Source organism: Lepisosteus oculatus, chromosome 28 (genome assembly GCF_040954835.1).
Source record: "Lepisosteus oculatus isolate fLepOcu1 chromosome 28, fLepOcu1.hap2, whole genome shotgun sequence".
NCBI lineage: Eukaryota > Metazoa > Chordata > Actinopteri > Semionotiformes > Lepisosteidae > Lepisosteus > Lepisosteus oculatus.
In genome coordinates this window covers 6,726,763-6,739,133 of record NC_090723.1, presented here as the reverse complement: position 1 = coordinate 6,739,133, position 12,371 = coordinate 6,726,763, and the positions used below count along the sequence as shown (strand labels likewise).

The 12,371-nt window shown below is 46.1% G+C and overlaps 1 protein-coding gene across 2 annotated transcripts in view; it reads right to left on the bottom strand.

Moving 5' to 3' along the window:
- The window catches only part of LOC102690759 (vesicle-fusing ATPase), a 50,017-nt gene that overhangs the window by 28,195 nt on the left and 9,451 nt on the right, over positions 1–12,371 (bottom strand). For both annotated transcript variants that reach the window (XM_015362231.2, XM_015362230.2), the window contains exons 2-4: positions 2,717–2,802; positions 1,218–1,317; positions 527–566 (exon numbers count right to left, since the gene is read on the bottom strand). In XM_015362231.2, coding sequence (XP_015217717.2) covers positions 527–566; positions 1,218–1,317; positions 2,717–2,802 — 226 coding nt within the window. The remainder of the gene's footprint in view (positions 1–526; positions 567–1,217; positions 1,318–2,716; positions 2,803–12,371) is intronic.

Below are 12,371 nucleotides of genomic sequence, written 5' to 3'. Positions count from 1 at the left end.
TGTGTTTAACAAACCCTCACCCATCACCCTTAGATCCCGTCACTCATTCAGCTTCCCTTTTCTTTCACTTCCCCGCTCGCTACTGCGGATCCTCCCTGAGCTCCCTGGTGCGCGTAATATCCTCTTGCTGTCCTCTCGTTATCGGACCTTCTTGCTTGCCCCCTCGTTTACAATTTAGTCGTGTGATCCGGATTGTTACTCCCCTGCTGTCTTGTCGATACCGGACCTCCTTCCTTGTTCCCTGGCTTAAGTCTTAGCCTTGTGATTTGGATTGGAACTCTCAGTGTTCTCTCTCTCCTGAGTCCTGCACAGGATCCATACTCCCTTATCCGCCTACTCGTTACAACGATGCAAACATCAATCCTGTGCAGGCTTTTGTGCAAGAATAGGATAAGGATCTTGCCAATGGGAGTCCAGCACTGAGGGGCTCACCCCTCTCCACACCCCTGCGTGCCTCTACTGCCTGAGCACAGGGTCGCCTCGCCCGGCTGACTCACGTGGACCGGTGGATAGACAAGAGCCTCACCTTCCACCTCCTGCCCGATGGAGAGGCCGGCCCACTTCCTCTGAAAGAGAAAGACGTGGACAGTGAGGAACCTACAGCAGAATGTGCGCTGCATGAACTGGCAAGCAGACTGAAGAAAAGCTCTCTATTGGCGAGGCTTAAAGGTGATGATATACTTGGCCCTAGTTTGACAAGATGGGTCTCTAGACTAGTGCTTGTGTCTGCGTGTGTATCCTGGGTGCTGTCCCAGCTTATGCTCTCTGCTTACATGATGGGCTCCAGGATGCCATGACCCTAATGAGTACAGGTACCTTTCAGATAACGGATAATGGTATCATGAAAAGGGGCATGTAGATACAAATAAAAATGGGAAATATTTGTTATACATGTTTAGAATAATTTTTGGCAATGCCTTGACTTGTCTACTGTCAAATGTAGTACACGCCATATCTATCATGACAAACCAGGGCGAGAAAATGAGGAGTTGCTGTGCTCCGTTCTAACTCCTGGATTTATTCAAATCAGCTTAAAACTTTTTGAAATGCAACACTGTGAGAGTGGCTGCAGCCACAGCAAGCACCGCTCCTGGGCTTCACTTTTTCATCCCTGAGATATGTCCCAACATGCTTTAGCAAAACTAGCATGAAAGGGGATATATAAAAATAAGCAAATGAGCCTGCATTTCGTTTCAGTCCTCCAGACATCCCCTCACCTGCGGCAGGCTGAAAGCAATGGTGCCGGGGACCACGGAGTGATGGGTTTTCACAGTGAAGACGTACTTGTGCGTCGGGGTGGTCTTCACAGTCACATGCCTGCAGGCAGGAGTGGATATGATGTCATCTTATATCAGTGCACCGTGTACAAAACTAACACTAGTAGATTATGGGCAAGCAGGTAGAGGAAGAAGCTCTAGGTGGTGGCTAGCGTGGGCAGATTTTCAGTATTTCCTTCTTTTCCAGCGATGGAATTGGTTTCAACCAAGGCTTGAGACAGTGCTGATTGGAAGGACTGAGAGCAACAAGGGCACAAAGGTCTCCCAGCTGTACTATTTACAGTTAGGCACCAGGCACTATATGCCCTTCTGCACTACTGTCACTTTGCTATCCTAAGAGGATTCCCCACTAATCCAAGATTACTGTTAATGTCTCCTCAGAAGGCTGAGGTTAAATGGTGCTGAACCACTGGGAATAAACACACCTCCACATTACACATCTAGGTATTTGCCGCTGAGAGTATTCCGAAAAAGAATGAAAAGCTTTCTGACTTTATATTTTTAAACTTATGTAAATCGTTTTTGGACTTTTTTTGCAAAAGTCATGCACATTATCTGGTAAAAGAGCAAAACATTTGTGCAGATAGACTTTATAGGAGAAAAGGATGATGCAAATTGAGAATCCTGTGTTTTTCCTGAAATGCATGCAAGGCTTAGGGAACACTGGTACTTGTAAGGTAAGGGAGCAGTGGATAGGAGAACACTTGACAGAAACTTAGTGTTTGCATGTTGCTTAACGTTTAAAAGTTAGTCCATAGAGGAGCTGCAGGTCATCAGCAAATCAGGCTTGCTCAAGTCTCTTTCATCTGTCACAGCAGCTGGAATTCCACATGCCAGCAGGGGTCTCAGATTCAAGAAAATCAGGGAGTAGAAGTCTGTTGGGATCGCACATCCCAGGCTAAAGCGTGATAGATGCATCAGAGTCATTCACAAAGAGTCGAAAGGCAGCAGCCAACAACATCACTAGGCCAGCAAATGAGCCAGAACAATCTCTCTGTCAAGCTCTGTAGGCAACATCTGCCAACATCAGTCCTCTATACTGTACTCTTCTTTCTGAGGCCTATGGGTCCCCAAGAGTTAAAAGAAAGATGCCTTTATACCTGCAATTCTACTGTGATGAGCACAGGGGATTACACACATTTATGAAATGTCACTGATTTCTCCAATAGAACAACATACTAATGCTGGTTTTCCTAATCGGCTGCACACTAAGCCATCTTGCATTTAAAAAGGAAATGTTATGGGTTCACGTTTAGAATCTAGAGTCTTTTCAAACGAATCAAACTCACCACCCCGTGGAATTCATTTACCTGCAATCACATCACCTAAAGATCATTGAGAACGTGTTCTATTACGAATATTTTGCCCACTGTGCTGTACTATACTGTGCCGCACAATCCTGTTCCTACAGAGTGCTGCTGGCAGCACTGGAGACTTACTGCCCAGACTCCAGGTCCTTCTCATTCGCCACGGCGCAGTTGGTCAGCGACAGGTCGTCTGTCGGGCATCGCGCCGCTTGCATAGTCTGTGAGGGCAGAGCAGAGAGGAGGTTAGAGCACAGGGGCTGGGCACACTGCCCGATTTGATCTAGCTGACAAGGTTGACAGCTGACAAATTATAACTTCATAAATAAAAGGGCCTGTGCCCAGTCTGCACCAGAGGCCAAAATTAAGAACACTGCTTAATGCTAAATTTGCTGCAACAAACGAAATCTGTCAAATGGAGGCAATTACACAGCACAGGGCTGCGCTGCCACTATAAAATGACTCAATTGTTGTTGGTTGTTTTTTTCAATTTATGCATCAAAATGAAAACCAAACTGACCCTACTCCAGTAAGCAAGACCTCTAATAATACACTGTTATTGTTTTGTTTCTTGGGGGAAAGTTTCTAGGCTTCTATAAGAGGACTCTCCACTGCCCCACAGACAGCCCCATTAATAACCCCCAATAGGGAATCAATACACTATCTCAGAAGAGAGTGGGCCCCTTCAAAAGCACTGCAAACACCCCATATCTCCCAGCCCCAGCTCCCAGGATGCTGTCTTTAAAAAGGTTGCTTCTTTCAATCACAGCTTTCAGAAGCCGTAATAAAAACCCGAACTCAATTATGTCAGCTACAAACAACAAACTTCGCTGCTAGTTCTCCTGTTCCCACTTTCCCTAATTTGATTTGACCTTGATGTCTGAGCGCTGCAGAATTGCTCTTCACACTCACAGCTCCCGAGAGAGATGGGGCGTCGTGCCTGTGTGTGTGTTCGCTACAGCCAACAGCTCCAGCTTAGAGCTTTGCGCTAAAACACCTGCATTTGCCTGTTACCAGAGGATGTGATGGCAGCATAAATTACCACCAGACATGACACCTGGATTGTCTCCACAAAGTTGCCAAGCAGATAGTGATGCAGCCCTGTCAAAGTACTGCCGCTGAAGACTGATCTCGATACCAAGAACAGGAAAGGCCTCTTGCTCACAGCTGACAGTTATGTGATAACACACGTCAGGGCTCTGCTGAACAGCACTCAGAGCATGCAGACAACTCATGAAGACGGGGCCACAAGCCTCCTGCAGTGTGTGACCCTACAGTATTTGCTCCTTCAAATTGCAGGGGTTGAACTCAAGAAGATGCTTATCATGGCTGGGCACGCAGACACAGACAGACAATCAATGGCTAATTAATATTTTATGTATTTCTATGACTGTTTAACAATGCTATAACAGAGTACTGTCTAAAGACACTTAATTCTGGTTCTTGTTATTATTCTGAAAGTGAGCAGACAACAAAGGGATCTATCCACCTGGCTAGTGCAATACACAGGGCAATAGACAGACCTGAGGAACCCGAGACCTGTGAGGGCGCTTGGGCTCCTTGTAAAGGCGTAACATTGGGAGGTCAACTCCAAAGATATCTAAGACACTTAGAAGAGGCTGAACATGGAGCCCTGGTCCTTTGTACCTCTCTGCAGGGCCATCTCTGTGTGGAATGGAAGGCAGAGAAATGGTGTGGGGTTGTCAAAAGCTGTAGAAATACGTTATTGATGACTAAGGCTTGTAACAATCCCAGCAGCCCTTGGCCTGCACGAACAGCAGAAGACGCCCAGCCTGCATTGCACTTTCAGGGGCTGAAAAACAGATCCACCGGCTTGCAAGCAAGTCTGGAAGGCCCGAGGCACCTTCCAAAGGGTCAATAGCAAAATCAACAGGGAGCTAAACCTCAGAGACTCCTCAGAAAGGTAACTGAAAGATCCGATGCATTTAGGGCTCAGAATCATGAAGATCTGGTATACACCTCACAGCCAAGTCACTGAAGCCCACACTCTGGGATCCCTCAGCAGCCAGCTGGACACTATTTTGGAACCGATGAGTTACAACCATCCAGATGAAGATGGGTCCCCCCCCAGCCTCCTGTGGTTTGCAACCCTGTAGTCTTTGTGGCGCTGGGTTGTTGAAATCGCCAGCAGTAGTGAAGACTGAAGCACTGATAAGAAAAAAAGGACTGGGGCATCTGGGGATGAAGTCAGTCTGCATGACACCAGGGTCTAGTACACTTACGGCGCCAGGAGCAGCACCTAAGCAGAGGAAGACTACACATAAGCCTGACCAGGCTGACCCAAGCTTCCCCACTTCCCTCATCCTTCAGGGGAAGAATTTAGACAACTAATTCACACCACGCCTCGGCAGACACTGCCTCCGAGTCCGTAGTGTGAGCACACGCCTCCAGGAGAGCAGGAGAACAGACACATTGAAATGAGAAACCCCTCCTGCTGACAACCTGTTATATAACGGCTGCTCTCACTAAGGCACAAGTATCCAATACGTCACTCCTAAGCTGCCATGGCAATGGCTTCCTCCACAAGTACGGGAAAATAACGGGGCTACACACGGGGAGCCAAACATTTCAAAAATAAATAAACGGCAGCCAGCACGCACCCGGCCCGTGAAAAGGAAAATGTCCTTCAAAGGTGGTTTTAATGCAAGCATCACAGGAGACTGCACTGCATTCTGGCTGTGACAAAGCTTAAATTCCTCAATGATTTGCACATCTAAAACTGTGCAACCTGGCCCCTTTTCATCATGCATTGATGAAGGACAGCTTCTGTACTGGAAGATGTAGGGCTGGCATTTAAAAAACCGATCGGATGGTTTTATTTTGCTTTTTTTCCCCTCCCCCCCCCCGAGCCTCAGCAGATTTTGCTCTTCTAATTTATTCGGCGATTAAACGATCAATTGAGCTCGGCAGGGTAAAAAATGGAATATGTAAGTGTACTGCTGTAAGGCCTGACGGTGAGTCGGCAGAGTGCGTGAGAGTGGCGGAGCTCTCTGAAGCGCTGGCACCGATCTCACTGCAGCAGGCCAGCCCTCACCCCTGCTGCAACATCTCCTAGCAAGAGGACGGAGCTGAACGGGAACAGGCACAGTTGCACTGCTAATCCTTCTTTCAGATCCGAAAGCAGCAGCAGGCTTGTCCTACATACTGCATGTTATTAAGAGCAAACAAAACCGGGTATGATAATCGTGCAGACAAGATATTTTCGAAGCCTGAGTGTGGTTGCTTTTTTGGTCTTCTAGCTGGACACTGCATTGTGTAGGGCCTGACATCTATCCACGTAAACCACGGGTGCAGAAATGAAGCAGGGGAACTGGGTGGTTGTATTGTAACTGATGGCACTCACACGTGCGTATGGTTATAAATGTATAATTGATTATGTTTTGTTTTTCAAGGCTTCTATAGCTCCGTCACAATTAGGTCCCAAAGTAGTAAGTATGTATGAAAAAGAAATGGTCTCCTTCAGAACTGTACCTAAGTATGAAAACAATAACATGCAGAGTTAATTATTGGAGTAATATGCTTAAAGTTATCAGTTGATGCATAAACAGGAAGAAAACCCATATCACTCCCACTCATTTACAGCACATCATGATGTACAATACATCATTAGAGTCATTAGCAAACATGTTAAAATTAGGTATTATCCTTTAGTATAACCCTCACAAGCCTTTCGAAAAATACATTCTGCAGAAAAGATGCGAGAAAAGAAGGCTCTTCAATACTTGACGAAAGCCCAGCTCGTAAGAGTGAAACTCTGCTCATTACTGCATGACAGCTCAGAGAGAGGGTGTTCATATAGCGAAGCATTACTGTACACAGCTGTCAGCTAAACTGCTTCCTCTCATACTGCAACCTTTCCTCTGTTCTGGGGTAGCCTTTGCAATTACAAACCCCTTTGCCAAATGAAGAGCTCCTTCTCTTTGACTCTTTTCATTCAAACAGGCTTCCTCATCCTGGACCGATGGGGCCTGGAGTGGCAGGGCTGACTGGCACTGCTGTCTCAGCAGGGCCAAGAGGCACCTGGGGAACTTCCTTCTTGCCTTCCTTTAAACCGGCTAAAACAAGAGCACCACTGCAGCCTCGCAGCATGCGTGACCTTCAGTGCTTCTGCGGGAAAGAGGAGGAAAAAAAGCTGGAGCAGATCCCTGGTCGCGATTTCCGTACAAAACGCCACAAGTCTTGAGCCGAAGTGGTTTTAGAGCAGCACGGCGCAGCGCCGACTCTCAGAACCCCACAGGAGAGAGAGGACCGGCCCGAAAACATTTCTCCCGCCTCTTCCAGTTCTCCAGATCACTTGACACAACTCTCCACTTCCACTCCCAAACACAACCCCACCTCCAGAGAGCTGCGTTGCTTGCATACAGAAGACTGAGGCGAACGATGGCTCAGCAAACAGCAGCACCTGGGGGGTTTGCGGCACCAGTGCATAACAGAACTGCACCGGTGCATAACAGAACTGCCTGCGCTGCCTTGAGCTCGACTAAACTCAGTTCAGGCAGCGTGCTTTTCTAGTTTATGAATCCAGCCTGTGTCCTCTCAGCCAGGGTTGAAAGAATAACCTTCTGACTGTAAATGAAGGCACCATGTGGGAGACTGGAAGGCACTAGGCTGTTATGTTGCCAAAGCCGATATCCTGCCTTCCTTCAATAAATGGCTGGATGAGACCCTTGGATCAATTAGCTCCTAGCAACCAACCGAGCTAGAGGGTCTGAATTGTCTCTTCTCATCTGTAACCTTCCTTTATAGTCTAAATTCTGTTCAACTGGTTCAGTAATTTGCCACCCACACACGCCTGCAGAATCTGCAAGCTGCACACTAATGACAGTATAAACCCAGGACAGATACTTCCAATGTCTGAAACCTCTGGGGTGGTGGCCAGGGTCCTGGCCTTCTGACCAGTGGGTCGTGGGTTCAAATCCCAGATGGAGACACGGTTGCATACCCTCGAACCCAGCACTTCAGCTTCAGTGCTCCATAAACCTGGGTGCAAAAACCGGTATTGCAAAACAAAGATGTGAATTGTGTTAAAGTGCCACTCAACTTAATAATACAGGAGGGTGGCAATAAATGTGACTCACCAGAGCGCTACAGTGACTAAGGTGATACACTGCAGTCATCATGCCAATTCACTCTTTACACAATCGCATCTTTTTAAGCAAAGTATTAGTGATATTAGTGGTCTGGAAGCTGCAGTATATGCAGGGTGTACCTCCTATTCAGCTCTTAACACCCCGATTGAACTATTTATTAGCCTAACCTGAGAAGTTTAATGGTTTTCTCTAGTTCTTCGACAGCAACTGATTTACAGAGGCCTATAAAATATGCCCGGACTGCAAACCTCCAGGATAGGAGTTAACCATCCCCAGATTATGAAATTCAATTGGCTAACAGCCTTTGCCACATAACAGCAAGGTAACACCAATGACTCCAGTTGAGGAAGGCATCCTCTGCCACAGGGATAACTTAAAGGGTGACCCTCCGCAGGACCCCGCTGGCTTCAGTCAATGGCACAACTAGGTTCTCCATCACCCCCACAGGCCACTGCAGCGGGGCAACACAGCCGCAACTTCCCACACGGCAACCTGAACGCTCTCCGCGGGCTAAATCGACGGCCCTGCTGTGCACAGCGCAGCTCCTGCACCTTGGGCCGCAGTTCGCTTCCAACTCCTGAAAGAGCTCGGAACTTGTAGAGCTATTGAATGAGCAGAAGGAAACCTTTGCCGGCCCCAAAGCTAGGCTCTGCTGCAGACCTGCAGCGATTCGAAAACAGTGCTTTCCTTCCCGTGCAACAGCACTGTGGTAATAAAGACAGCTTTCATCTCAGGCCCCAGCTAATCCCAGCAGCACAGTACAGTTCAATCTGATGCCTACTGTTCCCCCAGCAGATCTATCTACAGTAAGATGCAATTTGTTTTCTTTGGTAGCTTTTAATTTTAACAGCTTTGTGACTCATACCATTGCGTTCATGGGAATGATCTTGTCATTAGCAGAAAGCTCGATGCACAGTCTGCTACTAGGTCTCAGTGATGCCCTACCCACGTTCCCTGTCTGGTCCAAATGCATTAAGTGCACCTGTGTGAGCAATTTTCCTGCCATTACTGCTCCCCACTGGAATGATCAACAACCACCGCATCAGAGAGGAGGATGAGGTGAAACTCACACCTCCGTACTGAAATAAAACAGATGGGCCAAGGAAAAAAAAAACGTAAGAAATATTTTGTTTGCCCCGAGATGGACTGGCATCTCCTCCAGGGTGGATCCCACAATGGACCCAGTTTTCCTGGGATAGGCTCTGGTTCCCCCGTGACCCTGATTTGGATAAAGTGAAAATGGACAGATGGATATTTCTTTTTCTCACATCTTTAGAAAACTGTGTAAGAGCTGTCCTATGACACTTAAGGGCAGTGTTAGCATCTTGTCAGGTCTCAGAAGCCATAAATGGCTAGAATGGGCAAAATCAGAGGAAAACCAGGTTGCTGCTGTAAGTGGTATTGGTGGGCCACTAGGTGGCACTCTTCGCCCTGGATCCGAATTTCCAAGCCAGTGCACCAGTATGGTGACCCAAAGACACTGCATATAAGAGGTACTGTCCTTCAGCTGAGATGTTAAACTGATGTTATTAAAGACCTTATGGCACTGTTCATTATAGTAAGGGTGTTAACCCAGTTATCCTGTCTGGTTTCCCAGCTGGGTTCGTAAATCTGTCTTTCCATCTCATTTCATTGGGGAAGCAATTTCTTACTTCTCTTCCGGACCTGCTGTGTAGAGGGCACAGAATGGCCCACATTTTACCCAGGTGGGGGCTGAACTTGACTGAAATATGATAAATAAAGATGGATATCTCCTATCCGTGAAACATTTTGGGATTGTTGCAGTGCAAACAGCTATAGACACAATAAAATGCAATTATTGCTAAGACTGTATCAAATCATTGCATTCATAATCCTCAAATGCAATACAATTAATGGTAGTTGAGAATAAAAATCAAATAACTCCTATATATTATTTTATCTTTTGCTAACTTTATTTTAATTTATCTGGCTTTATTCTGGCCTTCAGTCATATTATCTTGTTTAATCAGGTTAGATGTTGTGCACAAAAAAAAATCACATTAAAAACCAAGAGCTCACATCCTCCTTATCTCTTAGATCTTTGCTCACAAAAACGTAATTTAGCCTTGTAAAAACAATACGGGATTACGCAAATCGCGTCAGTACGGCACAGGAACATTTAAGTATTTTATCTAATTATTACTCCACCTAAAAATACCATATTTCAAACTAAAACATACTACACAACGTTTATGCAACATAGCACAATTAAAAAGCAAATATCAATAACGAGAGGAAGCCATTTGTTCTGTCTTGCTCAGTTCTAGTAACTGAGCGTTTCAAGAGACTCAACCAATTCACAGTTTCCCAGGAAACAAGCTTATACAGCACAGTATCATCCTAATCTCAGATCAAGCAGGATGTACTGAAAACCCAACTAAGCTTTGCCTCATTATTCAGACAAACAAAATGACAAGACATGATGGAAATACAAGGTTACATAGATAGTCCTACTTCTTTGATCTTGGACCTGTGTACATCTACAAAATGCAATTTCTGCCAGTCTTCTGGGTATATATTAATGCAGTTGATCCTCATTGGGTATTTTCCTTGTGTGTAGTATCAGTCTCGGTGATCAATACACTTGGCTACAGCACACAACAAAGACTTCCTCTGATTTTGCTCAAATGTACTGTATGCCTTCATTTCGTGACACAAATCTTTTAAACACCAATAGAGCAGAGCACCGATCTGAAATACAATTCTTCCTATTTTAAATGATGCTGTTAAAATTGAAGTGCATTATTCCAGGAGTTTGGTCAAGTCTTCCTTTTTTTTATAATTACCCTCTCTATATGCTAATTAATAACACCGTAATTACAGTACGAATGTTTAAGGATGGAATATCAAACGATCTGTGAGTCGGTAACCAGAAGGCAGATCAGTAAGACATTCAATTAACCACAGAAAGGTATTAATATGTCCGAGTTGTCACTGAATCCCAGTCGGAATGCATTCCCAGAGTCCATGTGGTTGTGGAGCACGTTTCAACGGAGTGTTTCCTGAACGCGGCCCAGAGCTGTTCAGTGCTGAAGCTGCAGGAGATTTTCACTGAATAATAGCGTCTCCGCTAGGCCACCGCAAAGACAGATGTCACTGCCGGGCCGAAACACTGCCCTGAGCTTTTCATAGGAATAGATCCCTCAGAGACCAGAGAAAAAAAATGTTTTGGGGGGTTTTGTCTGTTAGCACCAAACATGACACGATGCCCTAGCGATATAAGGCAGTGTGTGCGGATCTTAGTCGCTTCAGTGGGCAGAGGTTCGAGTCGCACCCCTGACCTTCCTGCGGCTCAGTACCTCACCACGTCTTTTTTGTTTTGCTACTACAGATTGAAAGGTTAACTGCAGCTCCAGTGGCATGTATACCTGCTCCACCCTGCGGGACGACTTCATTGCAAAAGAAACAATGAGGCACAAAACATGCGCACAGAACGTAAGGTGGAACCATCTGTATTTCTGCAAGTCTCACAAGTCCTGCATTGATCCTGACCAGCTCCTGCTCTGGGATCTGGAGGCTGGAGAGGTTCTACTGAGAACTAGCACTGCCAAGAGAAGAAAAGACCCTCAATCTTAGCAAGGGCCCCTTAGCTTTGCACTAAAGCTAAAGCAAAATGAGAATCCCCCCCCACCCACCCAACGAATTATCCAAGGTACTTCTCACGCGAATCCCTCTCTCCACTACACCTACATGAAGGGGTCCTGATGGCCACATGGCAGCTGTAAGTGAGTGAAGAACAAAGACAGCAGCCCAGGCAGCCGCAGCTCAGACACAAGTAGCCGGTTGCTATAGAAACACCAGTGCAAAGGTATCAGAAACTCACATCCGAACGGGGCTCCTACTTCTTTGCGCTCTTAGCTTGAGGCGGTCTGAGCTCGAGGTATCTGTTCAACGCCAAAACTACACACATCTCTACACGCTGCTGTGCAAAACTGTTGGACATTCCGCATTTCTTCACTATTTTCTCTTGGTGTTTTTCCATTATCGGAGGGAGACGCAATTCCACGGCAACCATCCACTGAAAGCTGAGCCAGCAGGCTAACACATCACCCGGATAGATGTGTCTTCTGCTGTGGAAGAAGTAGCCTATTAGCTTTACGGCTGGGTAGAAAAAATGATGAAGACCACCTAGCAATGAGTCAAGTAGATCTGTCCGGTAAACAGTTGATGGAGTTCCTTCTACCACACTTCATACTGGCCGTTCCTGAACTGTTTTTTTTTTTAAGTAGTTTTCTAGTTTATGACATAATCAGCTCCTCTGCTTCTAGGTTAGGTGACGTGCACACTCTGCACAGCCACATGATCTCTGCTCTGTTCACATATCAGCACTGCAGCCTCTCTGGGGGGCGGGGAGTTAACAGCCAGTAGCCTCTAGATGAATCATATAACCGTGCAGCCTCATCACAGATGCCCTAGGCCAGTAGAAATGAGCACACTTTAATTGGGCACTAACCAAAACAAAATGGGAGCAAAGCAAAATGTTAAATCTTATCAACACAGCCAAAAGTAGCTGAGCAAGAGAGGTTTTCTAACGCAACGCCTGTGTTGAAAATGCTGTTATCTTCATTACCAGATGTGACTGCCTCAGGCAGGTGTCAGTTCTCTTTTCCTTGCTTGCACAAGTGAAAATCATTCTGCCAGCGTGCAACCATGTTTCT